The sequence below is a fragment of the Cebus imitator genome, unplaced genomic scaffold (genome assembly GCF_001604975.1).
Source record: "Cebus imitator isolate Cc_AM_T3 unplaced genomic scaffold, Cebus_imitator-1.0 Scaffold125, whole genome shotgun sequence".
Taxonomy (NCBI): domain Eukaryota; kingdom Metazoa; phylum Chordata; class Mammalia; order Primates; family Cebidae; genus Cebus; species Cebus imitator.
Window position 1 is genome coordinate 1,343,550 of NW_016107440.1, and position 18,049 is coordinate 1,361,598.

The 18,049-nt window shown below is 50.6% G+C and overlaps 1 protein-coding gene across 1 annotated transcript in view; it reads left to right on the plus strand.

Moving 5' to 3' along the window:
* The window catches only part of PTK2B (protein tyrosine kinase 2 beta), a 130,980-nt gene that overhangs the window by 103,160 nt on the left and 9,771 nt on the right, over positions 1 to 18,049 (plus strand). The window contains exons 11-24 of the mRNA XM_037742657.1: positions 1,001 to 1,118; positions 1,654 to 1,693; positions 2,074 to 2,120; positions 3,012 to 3,062; positions 3,516 to 3,613; positions 4,390 to 4,474; positions 4,679 to 4,779; positions 5,062 to 5,177; positions 6,888 to 6,988; positions 7,166 to 7,255; positions 8,094 to 8,298; positions 10,694 to 10,802; positions 12,345 to 12,410; positions 14,252 to 14,377. Of these exons, the coding sequence (XP_037598585.1) occupies positions 1,001 to 1,118; positions 1,654 to 1,693; positions 2,074 to 2,120; positions 3,012 to 3,062; positions 3,516 to 3,613; positions 4,390 to 4,474; positions 4,679 to 4,779; positions 5,062 to 5,177; positions 6,888 to 6,988; positions 7,166 to 7,255; positions 8,094 to 8,298; positions 10,694 to 10,802; positions 12,345 to 12,410; positions 14,252 to 14,377 (1,353 nt within the window). The remainder of the gene's footprint in view (positions 1 to 1,000; positions 1,119 to 1,653; positions 1,694 to 2,073; positions 2,121 to 3,011; positions 3,063 to 3,515; positions 3,614 to 4,389; positions 4,475 to 4,678; positions 4,780 to 5,061; positions 5,178 to 6,887; positions 6,989 to 7,165; positions 7,256 to 8,093; positions 8,299 to 10,693; positions 10,803 to 12,344; positions 12,411 to 14,251; positions 14,378 to 18,049) is intronic.

Here is an 18,049-nt window from a genome sequence, read left to right on the forward strand (position 1 = left end):
AGGTTGGGAGCTCTTGATCAGGCCAAAAGTCCATGGCACCAAGTTCTTGGACGAAATGTACCAGGATGGTGATCAATTATAAGAAAATTTGGGAAAGAACTTTTGTAATGCCAGGAAGGAAACTGGGAAGGTCTTCAGCTGGTGGAACATTCAAGGTGAGCAGAAATCGGGTACAAATCACAGGTCTAAGTTTTACCAAGGGAACAGTGATGTGGAAATCAAAAACATGGTTTGGTTTTTGTTTGTTTGTTTGTTTGGCAATAAAACAGGCTGCAGGGCATTCATCTCTCTCTCCGTTCACCCATCTCTGCCCTTGCCCCATTGCCTCCCCCAACTTTTCTTTTCTTTTTTTTCTTTTATTCTTTCTTTCTTTCTTCCTCTATCTCTCTCTCTCTCTTTCTTTTTTCTTTCTTTTTTTTTAGACAACGTCTCACTCTGTCACCCAGGCTGGAGTGCAGTGACACAGTCTTGGCTCACTGTAACTTCCGCCTCCTGAATTCAAGCGATTCTCCTGCCTCAGCATCCTGAGTAGCTGGGATTACAGGTGCCTGCCACAAGGCCCAACTAATTTTATACTTTTAGTAGAGACAGGGCTCCGCCATGCTGGCCAGACTGGTCTCAAACTCCTGACCTCAGGTGATCTGCCTACCTCAGCCTCCCAAAGCGCTGAGTTTAGAGGCGTGAGCCACTGCGCCCAGCCCCTCTTCCATTTTCTCAGTTTCTGCTTCTGTTTATTGAGCATCTACCAGGCATCATGCTATGTACTCAGAGGCTAAAATGAGTGAGGCCAGGGACTGGCCTTTGGAGAACGTGGACATACAGGTGAAAGGGGTGATAGAGTCAGCCTGGACTCCAGGGCAGGGCCCCAGGGGAGAGGTCCAGACAGCACTGGCATCCAGGCAAGGGTTGTAGCAGGGTGCTGCTGTCTCTTCTTAAGCCGTGGGGGTGATCTCTAACCAGGGCTCCGGGGTCTCACCCTTGGCCGGTCTCTGCTCTGCAGGCCTTGTCCATCAAAACCTCGTCCCTGGCAGAGGCTGAGAACATGGCTGACCTCATAGACGGCTACTGCCGGCTGCAGGGGGAGCACCAAGGCTCTCTCATCGTCCACCCTAGGAAAGGTGGGTTTCATTTAAACATAAAGTGACTGAACCATGGATGGCAGCACAGCCGAGTCCCCAGAGGTGGAGGGGCAGAAGCCAAGCCACTGACAGATAAGTGAATGAGGAAGCTTCCCTGACAGCCCACAGGAAGCTTCCAGTGGGCCCATCTTGGGCTGTAAGCCCTGGCCAGTCCACTACCTGCCCTGCTAGTCAAGGTCCACATAGAGGCAGCTTCTGGAGTAGAGGCATGTTAGCCCAGCAGGCTCAAAGGCATTGCTAGAACAAGGCCGGTCCCGCCTGTGCGTGTCTCCATCTTGGGGTCAGATTCAGGAAGTAGGGGTCCCAGCTGGAGCATGTGAAATCTGGCCCAAGGCAGCCTCCAAAGAGGATTTCAGTTCTGGCCCAAGGCCTCCCCAGCTCCCAGGCTAGGAGAGAATGGAATTAGGCGGTGGGGTGGGAGGAGAGTCCCTTGTAGGAATACTAAGGAGGTCAGTCACCCACCCACACCCCTGTGTCCCCAGTTCCAACCTCCTCTATCCTCCTCTCTTCCTAGATGGCGAGAAGCGGAATAGCCTGCCCCAGATCCCCATGCTGTGAGTATGGTGGGGTGCAGAAGACAGGGCCCTGGGCTCAGCCAGTGCTGCAGAGAGGAAGAAGAACAAGCTGGGAGTCCCCACCTCCATAGTTTCTGGCTTTCGGGCCCAGGAGAACACTGAAAAAGAATGATCTTTTCCTCCCAGTAAATACCTGCAGGAATATTCCTATGCCTTCATGCCACCTGGTGTTATCCTGGGGAGTCACTGCTGTCCCCCAGCTCCAGTCCCAGGCAGCCTGGGCTGTGCTCCCAGGTCCTTGCTAATCTGAGCAGACTGCTTCTCCACAGGGGGTGGGAGGAGAGGGCAGGCTGAGGCTGCCCAGGGGAGCATTGCAGGGCTCCGAGCTCACCTGGCTTCTGCCTTCTCACCTCCTACAGAAACCTGGAAGCCCGCCGGTCCCACCTCTCAGAGAGCTGCAGCATAGGTGAGCCGCCTGCTGTGTACTCGGCCTGCTCCAGTGGCCTCCCATCTGCTTGCTCCTCGCTGATTGCTCTCATGATATTGTCAAGGGCATCTCAAGTTACAGAAAAACAACTCTCCCCCATAGCTTCTTAATGATCGCTTTAAAATATCATGAATTGTAATAGCTCCTGTGTATTGAGTAGTTAGTACATGGCACCATGTTTATCTTAGGCAGCTTGGGCTACCATAACCAAATACCGTAGACTGGGTGGCTTAAAACCAGAAGACTTTATTGCTGACAGGTCTAGAGGCTGGAAGTCCAAGATCAAGGTGCTGGCAGAGTCTGCATCCAGTGAGTGCTTTCGTCCTCATTTGCAGACAGCTGTCCTTTGACTGTGGGCTCCTGTGATGGAAAGAGAGCACTGGTCTCTCTTCTTCTGCTTACAAGGGCACGGATCCCATCATGGGCGCTCCACCCTTATGACCGTACCACCTCCCAAAGGCCCCACCTCCTAATTCCACCCATCACCTGGGGAGTTGGGGCTTCAACAAAGGAATCTGGGAGGTACACAAACATCCAGTCTCTAATGGTATTAAACATGCAACAGGTATTATTTGATTCAACCTTTACAGCATCCCCCAGGATGCACTTCACAGAAAGGGAAACTGAGATTGAGGGGGATGAGTCAACTTGCCCTAAATAATGCAAGTCAGGCAGCAGAGAGTAGGCGCTTAAGCCGAGGTGCCCTGGTCTCCGTGGCCACGCTGAAGCTTGGGGTGGGAGATAGGACATGTCTGGCTTCTCCTGCTCCCTTGGCCTCCACTGGCCTCCAGCAGGAGTCCCACACCTGATTCCTGGCGGTGCTCACTGAGAGCATCTTGTCTGTGGCTTGACCTCTTCCTGCCATTCCAGAGTCCGACATCTATGCAGAGATTCCCGACGAAACCCTGCGAAGGACCGGAGGTAGGTTCTTCTCCTTGCCTCCCCCCGCCCCCCCCCCACAGCAATCAAAGGCAGGGCCCTGTGACATCACTGCAGGGAACATTCTTTTCCTCCTTTATCCTCCCTTTGTGTGAGGCTTAGATGGTGGCAAACCTGAGATGCCTTGGATTTGAAAGCTGAGATGCTTTTTTTTCTCCCTATACTGATTGATCTTTTGTGAGCCCATGGAGCTGTGTGGGGATTCTAATAACTCGGACCTGGGACCCAGCCTTCAGAGGGAGCAGGGTGATGGCTCCTCCCTGGGTCTGAGACGATGGAACATTCTAGACCTCTGTTTCCCCAGCCCAGCCCCTGGACCTTGGCTGAGGTGGTGTTGGTCTGGCGATGCCTGGCGTTACAGCCTGCAGACACTCGGGTTCCCCGGCGGATGCCACTGGTCTCTGTGCTCTGCGACTGTTTTCTCCATCTGTGCAGGTCCACAGTATGGCATTGTCCGTGAAGATGTCGTCCTGAATCGTATTCTTGGGGAAGGCTTTTTTGGGGAGGTCTATGAAGGTGTCTACACGAATCACGTGAGTTCCAGGCTCTTCCCTGTCACTCCTCTTCCACGTGTCTGTAGGATGAGCCAGAGCTCGAATCTGAGCAGGTTGGAGTTGGCGCAGCCTTCATCCACTCGGAGCCCTTAGGGCCCCTTGTCCACAGGGTGTGGCGGTATTTATTAAATACTAAGAGAATAATGGAGACGAGTCATTTCCAAGAAGGGTATCAAAATACCAGGGATGGAGATACAGGCAGAACCTGGAGAAGGGTCACTGATTCTTGGTAGGAGAACACAAAGCAGGTGGCGGGGTAAAGACAGTTCTGAGAAAAGACGAGGCAGGATCTAGAGTTACTGTCAAGGCCTCTGACGGGGCAGGGCAAAGCAGACAGCTGTGGTCACGCTGCTAGCAGGCCCGGGGAAAGGCCAAGCAGAAAGAAAGAGGCAGCAAGAATGTAAAATCTAATGATGATGAGAGAGAGAAAGACCCAGCCCCCACACATGATAATGACCTGCAGGTGGCCCTGGCTTTGGGCAGGTCACACAGCCTCTCAATCTCAGTGTCCTCAGCCGGATGGACAGGGGCTTGTACCATTTGACCACTAAAGCCCTTTTCACTTCTAACAGACCCTGATCAAGAAGAAGGGGAGCAGGGAAGGAGAGGAGAGGAAGAGAAAGAGGAGAACAGAGACATAGGAGAAAGGGGCCTCAGCTGGCAGGGATGTCTGCAGGAGGCCATGGGGAGGCCGGGAGGGAACACTGCTGAGCGCTGGGCTGGACCAAGGGGTTCAGAACACACTGTTGTTGCAGAAAGGGGAGAATATCAACGTAGCTGTCAAGACCTGCAAGAAAGACTGCACTCTGGACAACAAGGAGAAGTTTATGAGTGAGGCAGGTAGGGACCCCTTGGACCAACCAGGCCTCCAAGATGGGAGGGGCTTGGGCCCAGGAAGGGATGGGGGAACAGTGCAGGGACCCACATTGGAGGAGGGCTCCCGTTCCCCCAGCTGGAAGAACAGAGGCCTTTGCTCAATTAGACCTTTGAGCAGCTCCACCCGTCCCTCTTGCCTGCCCCCCCCTCACCCCCCCACCACTGCAGTGATCATGAAGAACCTGGACCACCCACACATCGTGAAGCTGATAGGCATCATTGAAGAGGAGCCCACCTGGATCATCATGGAATTGTATCCCTATGGGGAGGTGAGCTGGAGGTGGCAGAAGAGGGACCCTGTGGTGACAACTGGCCACAGCGGGGCGGGGGGAGCATTAGAGCACAGTCCCCTCCTCCCAGCTTCCTGTCTTCTGTATTCAGTTGAAGCAAGCCAAAGGCTCTATTTGTCAAGGAAATTGCTGGAACATTTTGCCAGCTTTGGGTTTGCTTCTCGTCGCCTCCAGGGAAGGGTTGGGGGCTGCCAGCACCCAGCCCCTGTCTCCATGCTGGGACCAACCAGGGGTCTTGATGGCACCTCCCCCTTCCCGCAGCTGGGCCACTACCTAGAGCGGAACAAGAACTCCCTGAAGGTGCTCACCCTTGTGCTATACTCGCTGCAGATATGCAAAGCCATGGCCTACCTGGAGAGCATCAACTGTGTGCACAGGTAGGGTAGAGGGGTGGCCGGCAGCATGGAAGCCGGGCCGTCATCAAGTCCTCAAGGCATCCGGGTAGAAGCAGGGCTTGGGTGTGACAGAGCAGTGTTGGGATCCCAGCATTGGCCGTGCTTGTCCCGGCAACTTGGAGCACTTGAGCAACTTCTCTGACCCTGTGTCCTCATCTGTAAAGTTGCAGGCACTGTATGTACCTCATGGGGTTGTTGGGAGTAACTCTGAAGTCCGAGGCGTCTGTCTAGAGCTCAAGACCTTCCAGTACCTCCCTTGCAAGTGCCAGGAAATTGCCCCCAACTTTGCTCAGAGCTCACTCACCTCCAGCTCACCGGCTTGATGGTGCGTGGCCCAGGAAGAAGGGACTGGGCTGGAGCTGGGCCAGGAAGATCCCAGAGTCCTGGCCTGGACACCACCCTCGTTCCCTGGGCTGCTGAGTCCAAACCTCCCTGTCGCTGTGGAGTTGGCCCCTGCCCTACCTGGTTTTGTGCTCTTTCCTTGCGATGAGAACCTGACCCCCAGGGGAATTAGTGGTTGGCCATTACTTGCCATTGACATTGACTATATGGCCTTGTGTCTGATTCTGTACAAAGCCACATCAGGGGATAAAACCCTGCATTCATTCATTCATCCACCCATTCACTTATTCATTCATCCATCCAACAAATATGGAACACATCTGTGTAAGGCACTGGCCTAGGCTCTGGGACAAAGTTGTGATGAAAACAAGCAAAAATCTTTTTCCTTGTGAAGCTTACCTTCTAGCATGCGCGTCACACTAGAGACATCAGTTGTCAGGACGAAGGTGATGGGATGAGAGATTTGTTTGTTTTGTTTATTCATTTGAAGCTGCCAGGCTTTTAAGTCATCACCTCAACTATAAAAACAAATGCTAGGGAGTGGAGCCTGCCTATGAGAAGCAAGCAGGCAAACTAGTTTGGGGTTGGGAGTGATGGCAAGAACACAGGGTAAACTGAGTCAGCAGAGTGTCTCCTGGGAGGAGTGAGAGCTCAGCCCTGGACTAGCCTACCTGGGCAACACCCTTTTCCACCGGTGACATGCTGGGCAAGTTCCTTCAGCTCCCTGGGCCTGGTCTCCTCCCCTATACCGGGAGGTCTGAGGGTCTCTGTGTTATGACTCAGGGTATGCGAAGCCCTTGTGCGATCCTGGTATCCTCAGTTCCCCATCAGAGTTAGCTGTGCTGCTGCCGCTGCCGCTCCTACTATTCCAAAGGCCTAACCAGTCCTATGCAAATGCAGACGTGAGAGAATAACTGTGTGCAGGGAAGTAGTTGGAGTTTATTCTTGAAGAATCAACAGGTGACAGCCGCCCTGTCAGGGGGGACAGTGTAGGCAACAGCACAGAAGTGGAAGGTAGCAGATCCTAGGGACCTGAGCCAGGCTTCGAGCTGGAGATGTGTGAGAAGGGGTGATGGAGACAGCCCGGCAGCGAGAGGGAAGAAGATGGTCGTGCACCTGCGAGTGTTGGGGTGCAGAGGGGCCAGCTGGGCTCCCACCTGAGCTGTGCTGCAGCAAGACCACTCGGTGGGGGCAGTGACCCGCAGGAGCTGCCCGATTCTGCTCTGGACGTCGAATCCCTGGGCTGCACTGTTTGTTTCTCTGTCCATCTGTCTGTCTGTCTCTCTGAAGTGTCCCTGCCCCCATGGGGGTGGGCAGGGCCTCACCCTGGTCTTGGCACCCTTCTTCCAGGGACATTGCTGTCCGGAACATCCTGGTGGCCTCCCCCGAGTGTGTGAAGCTGGGGGACTTCGGCCTTTCTCGGTACATTGAGGATGAGGACTATTACAAAGGTGAGGGGACTTCCTGGCCTCTGCTGTGGCCTTGGAGGGGTTGCTGAAGCCAAAAATTCCAGAAAAAGGAAATCTACGGTTGGACAGCCCAGGCCAAGGGTCTCCAGAAAGTAGCATGTATTTCTGGATAATTCTGATATTTCTTCCCTAAAAATCAACCTCTTTGCCCACCCAAAGCCTCTGTGACTCGCCTCCCCATCAAATGGATGTCCCCAGAGTCCATTAACTTCCGACGCTTCACTACAGCCAGTGACGTCTGGATGTTTGGTGAGTGCTGATTTGAGAGGTCATGAAAAAGGGTTCAGATTCTCACCTCCAACCAGGCTAATGGGGTGGGTTCGGGGAGCAGGGGTCTGACCCCCACCCCTCATTCCCAGGGTTCTATTTTGCTTTGGCCACTGAGAAGTCTCAGAGATGGGGAGGCCAGCGGGGGTGGGGTAGGGCGTGATCCAGGCTAAGGGCTGAACTGGACTGTGCAGGTTCATCTTCCTGGAAGAGGCTCTTGTGGGATGTGTGTCCCACCTACCAGCCCCAGAAACTAAGATGAAACTCTGTGACTTGTTCTGAGAGAGGTGCAGGGAGGGGAGAGAGCAAAGGCAGGCGCAGACAGACAGCCCCTTCCAGAATACCTCCTGAAGACCATCACTTCGTTCTCCCACAGCCAACCCCGTAGAATATTATCGTTACTCTCATTTTCTAGCTGAAAAAACTGAGGCTCAGATGAGTCAGGAGCCTGCCCGCAGCCACACAGGCACCAAGTGTTGGTGTGAGGCTTCCAACTCCAGCTTTACTAGGGAGTGGCTCCCCTCCCATCTAAGAAGAAGGCACATGTGGTCCCAATGACATGCCATGACTGCCACCTCTCGATCCTGCAGCACCCTGACGGGGTCTAGGGAGCAAGGCCCTGGGTCATTACCTGCAGTTGTAGGTCACTGGTCCCTTGGGTGGGCCACGATGGTGGGCAAGACCCCAGTGTGCTGGATGGAGAGGCAGGACCATAGGAGCTGCTTCTGGCTGAAACTGAGCAGTAATGGCAATGGTGCTGTCCTGGATGGGTTGGCCTGGTGTCCCCCAGACTGGGGCCTGACACTCTCTTCCACCCCAGCCGTGTGCATGTGGGAGATCCTGAGCTTTGGGAAGCAGCCCTTCTTCTGGCTGGAGAACAAGGACGTCATCGGAGTGCTGGAGAAAGGGGACCGGCTGCCCAAGCCCGACCTCTGTCCACCGATCCTTTATACCCTCATGACCCGCTGCTGGGACTACGACCCCAGCGACCGGCCCCGCTTCACCGAGCTGGTGTGCAGCCTCAGGTGAGCATGGAGTGTGGGCCGGGGGCTGGGCCCCCCCACCGACCCCCGGCGGCACCAGGGAGCAAGACCAGCAGCACACAGAGAGGTTTGCACTGCATCTCCCTAAATGAGACGGGCCAGGGTCAAGGACCGGAGGCTGAAGCCAGATTCACTGTCAGATATGAGCCCAGAGATAAGGCACCCCTGGGGAAGCCTGGCTCATCTGGGTGTCTGTCAACACGGAGCACAAAGCCTTGTTCCTAGGATGTGCTCAGAAAATATATTCTAGGTTAGAATCAAAAGCCTGAAGCAGACTCTCGTTGAAGTGCCTGTGCTCTTTATGGTGCTGGGGATGCCACCCGCTTCCTCTCACCTCTCCTCTTGACTTTGATCTTTCCTCCCAGATACAAGGAAGGGAGTAATGTTTGACCTGTTATCAAGAGTGTGACCCAGGGGCCACCTCTCCCTTCTGAATGGGGGATAAGGGACCTGAGGGCCCGTCAGTGCCCAAGAGCCATCATTGCCTAGGGCTGGGGAGGTTGCTGGTGAAGAAGGTCATGTGTTTCAGAGGTTCAGGGTCCTCCAGTTTTCTTGGTGGCCAGCCTGCCATTAGCCCTCCTGTGGGAGATCAGACTTCTTTTGGCTTCCTTTGTGATGGGAGTCAGCCCTTTCTATAAAGGACCAAACAGTAAATATTTAGGGCTTTGCCGTTTATGCAAGTCTCTGCCAAAACTTCTAACTCTCCTAGCTTAGACAGGAGACAAAATAGCCATAGACAATACTTCGATGAATGGGTATAGCTGGGCTCCAGTGAAACGCCATTTATGAACACTGAAATTTGAATTTCACATAATTTTCTTGTGTTGTAAATGTTTTTCTTCTTTTAATTTTTTTAGTCATTAAAACAATGCAAAAAACATTCTTGCTTGGGGGCCATGTAAAAATAGAGGAAAGGCCAGATTTTCCCCGTGGGCTCTTGTTTGCTGAACCCTGCTTTAGGTAGTCTGGAACTTGACTCAAAATATTGTGATTTTAAATACTGTAGTCAACATATTGCCTTGTTTGATTTTAGGACAAGAAAGCACCGCCTGAAAACTGCCTGGTGGGGAGGTACCCCGGGGAATGCCAGCAATGCCCAGGCCAGGGGCACTCAGGGTGACCCGGCATGTTTTACATGGGGCAGGGCCTTCAACATCATCTGCAAAACCTCTGGCTTAAAAGGCCTCCCTGTTCCTGCCTATCCCTTCAGTGAGCCTCCCAGTTAATTCTAGACTCCTCTGTTGGTCCCTCATATAAGAGACTTGAGAAGCCAATGGGCTGCAGGATAAAAGTATTTGAAAGATGGAATCTAGGAGGGTGAAAGCTTGCCGGGGGATGGGGCTGGGAGTCCTCGTTCACTCTGAGGCCTTGAGAGCCACAGGGAGCTATGCAGGCACCTCTCCTGGGCTGAGAGGTGTTCCCCTCAGAAGCACTGGCCAGGCCCCCCCACCACAAGTGCAGGTGGGAGCAGGTTTCCATTTCGATCTGAAAAACCCTGAAAGACTCAGAAGACCCCAGGTTCCTCCCCCCGCCACCACTGACACTTCCTCCTTAGAGTTCAGAAGGGCTTTGGTCAGTGTTTCCTAATTGTTCCGGGCAGGAAAGGACCTTCCAAGGTCAAATTTTGAGTGTCTCTATGTAACAATAGTTATATTTTTTAAATCTTCTGCTGAACAAAATGTAGTAGGCTATATAATGCATTTTTATTATATAGAATAAAATGCATGCACATTTGAAAATATAATACCAAGTACCTCATAGTATCACATATTCAGTAATATATAATACTTGATACCCATATGAATGTGCAGCCTCATAGGCAGTAATAGTTCCAGAGTCCTCTGGCATGTGTGATCCCAGGTTAGGATCACTGGATTGGGTAAGAAAGGTGAGAGGCATGCACAGGGCTAGCCTGTGAACCCACACCCTTGTCAGCACACAGTAGGAATGCATTGGGAGATGTTTCATGAGGTATAGGAGATGTGGATTCTAGGCCAGGGCCATGCAGTTGGCTGGGACTTTGGAAATCTGTATAGAGATTTGGTGCCAATCACAAGCCCAGGAGGGCACAAGGCCTGGGAGTGGGGCTGCAGTCAGGATCCTGCTGTGTTTTTGGGCTTGGACTGGTTCTCCAAGGATAGTTTTCCACCTTGGATTCGTTCCTGTGATCCTCCACCTCAATGTGGCCTCAGGGCCCAAACCCAAGCCTGTCTCAGGGGGCTCTCCCCAGGCCACTCTGCAGGGGGGATGGAGATGGAAATGGGACCTAGCAGCCTTGCCCAGGCCTCTGTGGGCTTCCACACAGTACAGAGAGGAGCCCTAAGTAGCATCTAGCTTTGACCTCGTTTCTCTCCCCATCTGACCTGACTCCCTGCAGTGACATTTATCAGATGGAGAAGGACATGGCAATGGAGCAAGAGAGGAATGCTCGCTACCGAACCCCCAAAATCTTGGAGCCCACAGCCTTCCAGGAACCCCCACCCAAGGTAAGCCAAGCCATGGCTTCATAAGTCCTGTGAGTCAAAGCAGAGCCAGGTCCCTGTCTGATCCATGCCCCTCTTACTGTGCAGGCAGGATGCCCCCTGCAGCCCTCTCTCAGTCCTTCACCCAGAGTCCACCAACACTGTCAGTGTGTTACATCAGTGCCTTGGCAGGTGGACTTTGAGGCAGCAGCCACCCTGTGGGACAGCTGGGTCAAGAATCATCCCTCAAAAGTGTCCCATGAGAGGCTGGGCTTCTCTTCTAGGAGTTTTCTTAGGAACAAATGAGATCCCCATGAGGACACATAAATGGGAGTGTTCTGGATCTTTTAGGTCTAGTACCTGCATCTGTGCCCCACATGGACACCCTGAGCTCAGGAGCCAAGGCCCCATTGCCATTAGGTGGGTGGGTCTGAGAGGCCATGCCTGTCTTAGTCAACTGGAGTTGCTGCAGCAAGAGACCACAGACTGGGTGGCTTAAACAACAGATGTTTATCTCTCACAGTTCTGGAGGCTGGGAAGTCCAAGATGAAGGTACTGGTGTCTGGTGAGGGCTCTCTGTCTGGCTTGCAGACATCCACCTTCTCACTATGTTTTCACCTGGCAGACACAGAATGGTCTTTCTCTTCTTATAAGGGCACTAATCCCATCATAGGATCCATTTTCATAACCTTATCTAACCCTAATTACCTCCCAAAGCCTGCACCTCCTAAATACCATCACATTGGATATTCAGGCTTCAATGTACAAATTGAAAGGGGGGACAAATATTCATTCCATAGCAATGCCTGATTCTATCTAAGGCCTTTTCTCATTTGTCCATCTTGTCTGACATGTCCCACCCTTCCCCTCGGGCCTGGCTCAGTGTTCATCTCCTCCATGCAGCTTCCGTGAGTGCCCAAGCCCCTGGTGAGGTGAGCTGCCACCTCCGCATGCCTGTGGCTCTGCAGCTCTGATTTGCTGGGTGCTCCCATATATAGGGAGGCCACACATACACTGATCATTAACCCTCCAATTAGCCATAGCCCCAGGAGGGTGCAAGGTGGCTTCTTTGTACCTTCCACCACTCAGCAGGTAATTGGTGCTCAATAAATGTATGCAGGCCAGGCGCAGTGGCTCACACCTGTAATCCCAGCACTTTGGGAGGCAGAGGTCGGTGGAACACCTGAGGTCAGGAGATCAAGACCAGCCTGGCCAAGATGGTGAAACCCCATCTCTACTAAAAATACAAAAATTAGCCGGGTGTGGTGGGGGGTGCCTGTAATCCAAGCTACTTGGGAGACTGAGCCAGAGTATTGCTTGAACCTGGGAGGCAGAGGTTGCAATAAGCCAAGATCGCGCTGCTGCACTCCAGCCTGGGAGACAGAGCGAGATTCCGTCTCGAAACAAAAAAAAGTGGATGCAAAATGAGTTTCTTGACAGCTTTGTTCCTCAACTTTCCTTCCTTTGGAATGAGCCTGAGGTGTCTTCAACCTGATCTTCCCCTTGGTGAGTTGTGTTCACTCAAGGAGAGGGACAGAGACTGACCCATCTGTGTTCTCTCTCCAGCCCAGCCGGCCTAAGTACAGACCCCCTCCACAAACCAACCTCCTGGCTCCGAAGCTGCAGTTCCAGGTAAAGATAGAACAAGATGGTGGGAAGTTCGGGTCTACCCCTCATCCAGGTCCTTCCTGAAACTCCATTCCTTTGCCTTAGAGGAACAGCAGTCACCCATCTTGGTGATGGAGATGGCCTAGATTGCCTCCTCTTTGGTACCCAGAACAGAATGTAGACTCAGATCACAAGAACTGAAATGCAGTTCTCCCAGGCTGTGCTCAGCTAAGACCTGCCTTAAGCCCCGTCCCTCTGTCTACAGTGTCTGCTGCTATGTGTGCCTGCCTGCTGCTCTCTTGCCCATCCAAGGCCTCCCTGACCTTCTTCCCAGAAGTAATCCCAGGGAATGTTCCCCAGCAAATGGAGTAACTCCATGGGGCTCCCCAGAGAGGCCCCATCCAGAACGTGGGTGGCCATTGAAGAGACAGCAGGGTTTTACCTGTGCTTTCTGCTGGCTCCATTATCCCCAACCATGACTCTTGCCCAGGCTGTGGGTCGCTGACAGTTCTTGTCTCTTGCCCAGTTCTGTCTCTCTTGCCTCTGGGAGAGAGGGAGTCTAGTCTCCTCCTATGTCTTCTCTTGCATCTCCCAGTTCAGAGTCACTGCCCAAAAATGGAGCCCCTTAGCCACTAGAAATAATGTCCACTTATTTGGTGCCCTTTATAGAAAGGTGGTGCCCCATGGTCCTATATTTGTTCCCAAGGAAATGCCTGAGTACCCAAACAAGACCATCCAAGGACTAATAGATAAATCCTCTCCATGTGAAGAGAAAGCCTGGTTCAGAAGGTGAAAGCATTGTCCTTAAAGAAACAGGCCAGGCGCGGCGGCTCACGCCTATAATCCCGACACCTTGGGAGGCCAAGGTGGGTGGATCATGAGATTAGGAGTTCAAGACTAGCCTGGCCAATATGGTAAAATGCTGTCTCTACTAAAAATACAAAAATTAGTTGGGTGTGGTGGTGCATGCCTATAGTCCCAGTTGCTGGAGAGGCTGCGGCAGGAGAACCGCTTGAACTGGGAGGCAGAGGTTGCAGTGAGCCAAGATCGCGCCACCGCACTCCAGCCTGGGTGACAGAGCAAGTCTCCATCTCAAAAAAAAAAAAAAAAAAAAGGAAAGAAAGAAATATACCCTTATGTGATATTTAAAACAGGGGGTTAGGTATGGTGGCACATACCTGTAGTCCCAGCTACTAAGGAGGGTGAGATGGGAAGACTGATTGAGCTCAGGAATTTGAGACCAGCCTGGGCAATATACTGAGACCCCCATCTGTAAAAACAAAGAGTAATAAAATAAAATTGTGATAACATTATTTTTTAAGAAAAAAATTCAAGGCAGGCATGGTGGCATGCACCTATAGTCCCAGTTACATGAGAGGCTGAGTTAGGAGGATTACTTGAGGCCAAGAGTTTAAGGCTACAGTGAGCTGTGATCATACCACTGCATCCCAGCCTGGGCAACAGAGCAAGAGCCTGTCTGAATTTTTAAAAAGTAATTCATGCATATTTCTTGAAATCTCTGCATTAGCCACATCAGTCAGTTTGTAATGCAACTGAAACATAACTGTTTTCTGAAGAGTCCTGAGGGAGGAGCCCTGGTCTCAGTGGGTCAGTAACCAGCATGGACCCCACTGTGTGCAGAGCAACATGGTGGGGGATGTTGGATGAATGAGAGGCCACTCTGCTCCACCATCTCTCTTGGAACAATGGAAGGCCCACGTCGTGTCCTTTATTAACTCCTGGAGAGCAAGCCCCATCCCCCATGGTGCCCATGCCTGGTTTCTTTGTGCTCATGTTCGTAGCAGCTAATTGTCCACCTTCTTGCTTTGTCCCGTGCCTTGTGCTTCTTTGCTTTTCCTGAATAGGTCCCCGAGGGTCTGTGTGCCAGCTCTCCTACGCTCACCAGCCCCATGGAGTATCCATCTCCCGTTAACTCACTGCACACCCCACCTCTCCACCGGCACAATGTCTTCAAACGCCACAGCATGCGGGTAAGAGGGCTCTGCATGCTGGTCCCTGCCCAGACTGAAGAGGCTGCTGGAGGGAGGTGGCTGGGGACACTGGGAACCCCACACCCTCAGCTCAAGAGGGCCCTCGGTGCTCCCATGCACCAGTCAGGCCACCAAGGGGGGACTCTGTGACTTCCTCCCCTTTGCAAACGCAACAGAGGCTAGGGACCAAGCCAGGCCCTGCTCTGGAGGACACTAGCTGGACCTAACCTGCCCTTGACCATGCTGGTGCTATAGCTAGAGAGGTACAAATCTCTCCCTCTCCTGAGCCCCAGGGGTACGGGGATCTGTGGCAGCATGAAGGCTCCTAGGCAGAGTGCGGCACATCTTAGTGGTGCTGGAGTGTAAAGGATCCTTCCTACCTGACGGCTTTTGGTGCGAAATCTCTAAGGAAAGACTTCCTCACGGCTGCTTCCCCTTCGCCTTTTGTTCAGGCTGCTGCTGGGTGAGGAGTTCAGGGCTAGTGGGAATACAGGCTCATTCACCGGCTAGAGCGGGAGCCTGAGCCACCTCCCTCATCAGCTGTTTGTCACTGGGTATTGTTAACTGTGGGTGAAGCCCCGAGTGCTTCATGGCTGGCTTCTGATTGTCAGCTCTTATGTGAAAAAGACACTTTTGCTTATAACCAGATGCCCACTGGTCATCAATCACCTTCTTCCATGCATATGGTCCCTAGTGGTCAGTTGCCATGAACTTGATCTATTTTATTAAGCCAACTAAAACCCTTATTTTAGCTCTTAACTCTGCATACATGCATAGTATTTCAGGCTCACTAAACGTAACAAGATTTTTTTTGAAAAGAATTAGATGTTTATCATAATATATTTGGAAGATGTAGGCAAGTAGGTTAATATTACTTTGATGCCATTATTCTTAAGTTAGTGGAATTTTGAAATGAGCATGATAACTTAGAATTCCAGGCACTAAGATTAAGATTTATTGTGAAATAAGATTTCCTCTGACCTACCTCATTTTTCTCTTTTATATTAATTTAGCCAATTTCTGTCTTTGCATGGGCTTAACAATAAGAAAACTACATTTTTAAGCATGTGCCATAATTTAGGCTGTGTTCGGTTCCCCACCCTCCTGCCTTTGACTCTCTATTCATGATTGATTGTTTTAGTGAGTTTTGCTTTAAATTGTGTTATTCTAGAAAGATGCCATTTTGCACATTTGAGGGGTAGCTTGCCTTTGTCCAATTCCTGCTTCTCCACAAGGACCTTGTTCAGTTCCATAAAGAGATTGTACATTAGGAAAAAAGACCTTTTGTGTCAGGGCTTTAGAAGTAATTGCCATAAGGAAAATCTGCCTAAAAGAACATAATGAGCATGTCTTTAAATAAACAAACCCCAAAAGGTTAAAAATATAAGCTCCATTTTATGACACAGATCAGAAACACTGAGAAAGTCTTTTTCAGGTAGAATGCTGAGAAGGTATAATAGGCTCTTCACAAAGCATTTGGAAGCATTTAACAGAAATTCAGAGGTGGTTCTCCCAGAAAAACAGTTTTTCTACTGCGTGGCTCTATAGCCTGACTCATCAGGGAGTCTGTGGGATGCCATACGAGCATTGGGATGGCAGCAGTTTCTCTCTCGAAGACCTCACAATTGAGCTTTAAAAATAATATAATTCAAGGCTTGACGTGTAGCTCGCACCTGTATTCCCAGCATTTTGGGATACCGAGGCAGGTGTATCACTTGATGTCAGGAGTTTGAGACCACCCTGGCCATCATGGTGAAACCCAGTCTCTACTAAAAATACAAAAAATAGCCAGGCATGGCGGCATGCACCTGTAATCCCAGCTACTCAAGAGGCTAAGGCAGGAGAACACTTGAACCTGGGAGGCAGAGGTTGTAGTGAGCCACGATCGCACCACTGTACTCCGGCCTGAGCAACAGAGCAAAACTCTGTCTCAAAAAATAAAATAAAAATAATACGATTCAGTAAACACTGCGAGTTGCTCTGATCACTGGCACTGTCCTCGGTGCTGAAGTGGGGAGGCTCTGCCTTCAGAGAGCTTGCAGTTGACCAGAAGGAGCAGACCGGGTACACACTTACCTGTAATGCAAGCCAGAAGGTCGTGGGTACAACAGAGTGGGAGTCCAGAGAGGGGGATAACCCCTTCCAGCTTCTATTTAAAAGCTGGCCTTGAAAAATGGGAAAGGTGTGGACAGGAGGAAACTGAGATTCAGGGCATGGAAGAGGCAGAGGCTTCAGTAGAAGCCAAGACTGAGTGTTGGGAAACCACAGGACAAGTGTAAGAACTGTTAGGCTAGAACAGGAAGGGAACTTGTGGAGGTGGAAATAAGGCCAACAGCTGGGTCATAGCCAAATTCTGGAAGGTGCTACAACTTATGAGAGTTATTTTAAAACACCACGAGTACCCGATTCCTTTTAAGCATAGAATATAATTAGCAATGTAAGTGTCCATTACCTAGTAATATTGGAGGTGAATTTCAGCAAAACCAACCCCAAATAGATACCATTTTTTAAATGTTCATTTTCTCCTTAAGTTTTATTATAAAATTGGAAGGCATCAGAATAAGCCTCCTAATCTGAGTTTGTTAAGATATGTGGTAAGATCAGGCCTGGGGCATGCTAGCTATTTTGGTGATGGGATCTTCTCTCAACACTTACAAACTTACAAATACTTATAAATACTTGTAGAATTTTCTTGACTTATCCCAGTGGTACTTACCATACTCTTCTTCAACCCAAACATTTTTCTCACATCCAGAAATCCCTGACTCTATATTTAGAACTTTTGGCACTTAGTTCTTGTTTGTTACTATTTGTCGACAGCTTGGGGCAACCATGTCATTTTGTCTTCAGGTGTTGACATTTAACTGGGGATTTTCATCCCCTTAAAATGTCCTAATTTTGAAGTATCAGCCTCTGATCAATAAAACCGATTTTATTTTTATCAATCCCATGACTATAAAATACTCTTAGATGCTGGACTTTGTTTTCCTAAAATAAGGTCTAGCTCAGTGGTTCTCAGCTAAGGTATTTTTCCTCTGAGAGCACATTTGACCATGTCTGGAGGCATTTTCGTCACCACTGGGAATGTACTATAGGCATGTATTGCGGGGAAGCATATTGCAATGTATGGTAAATCACCCTGGAAATAAAGACTTACCTGGCTCCAAATGTCAATAGTCCTGAGGTTGAGGAGCCCTGGTCTAACTAGTATCTATTTAACCCCATGAGAATAAGGGCATCATATATTTTAATAGCACTGTCCTCCCAGCACCCAGCCCTGCCACATAGTAGTGCTTTTAATAAACAATTGTTGAACAGATTCATGAATAAAGACTATTTCAGCAAGAAACCTAATTTGTGGGGAAATGTGACTGGAAATTAAGGTCAGTAATTGAAGCTCAATGTGCACTAAGAAAAACATCCCAATATAACCATTTTTAAACCATATTGTAATATTCAAGTGTGTTTTGTAGGGCTTAGTGAGGAAACTCTTTTAAGAGGCTTGGTAGGGATTACCAATTGCTAAAAGTAGAAAGAGATCATTGTTAGCATCTTCTGCAAGTGACTTGTATGCAAATGGCCCCTTCAAAGGCAAGGAACTGAGGGACCTGCTCATTTAGATGTCACAGAGGATCCTGCCCCAGCAAAGGCAAATCCTGGGCTTTGTGCAAT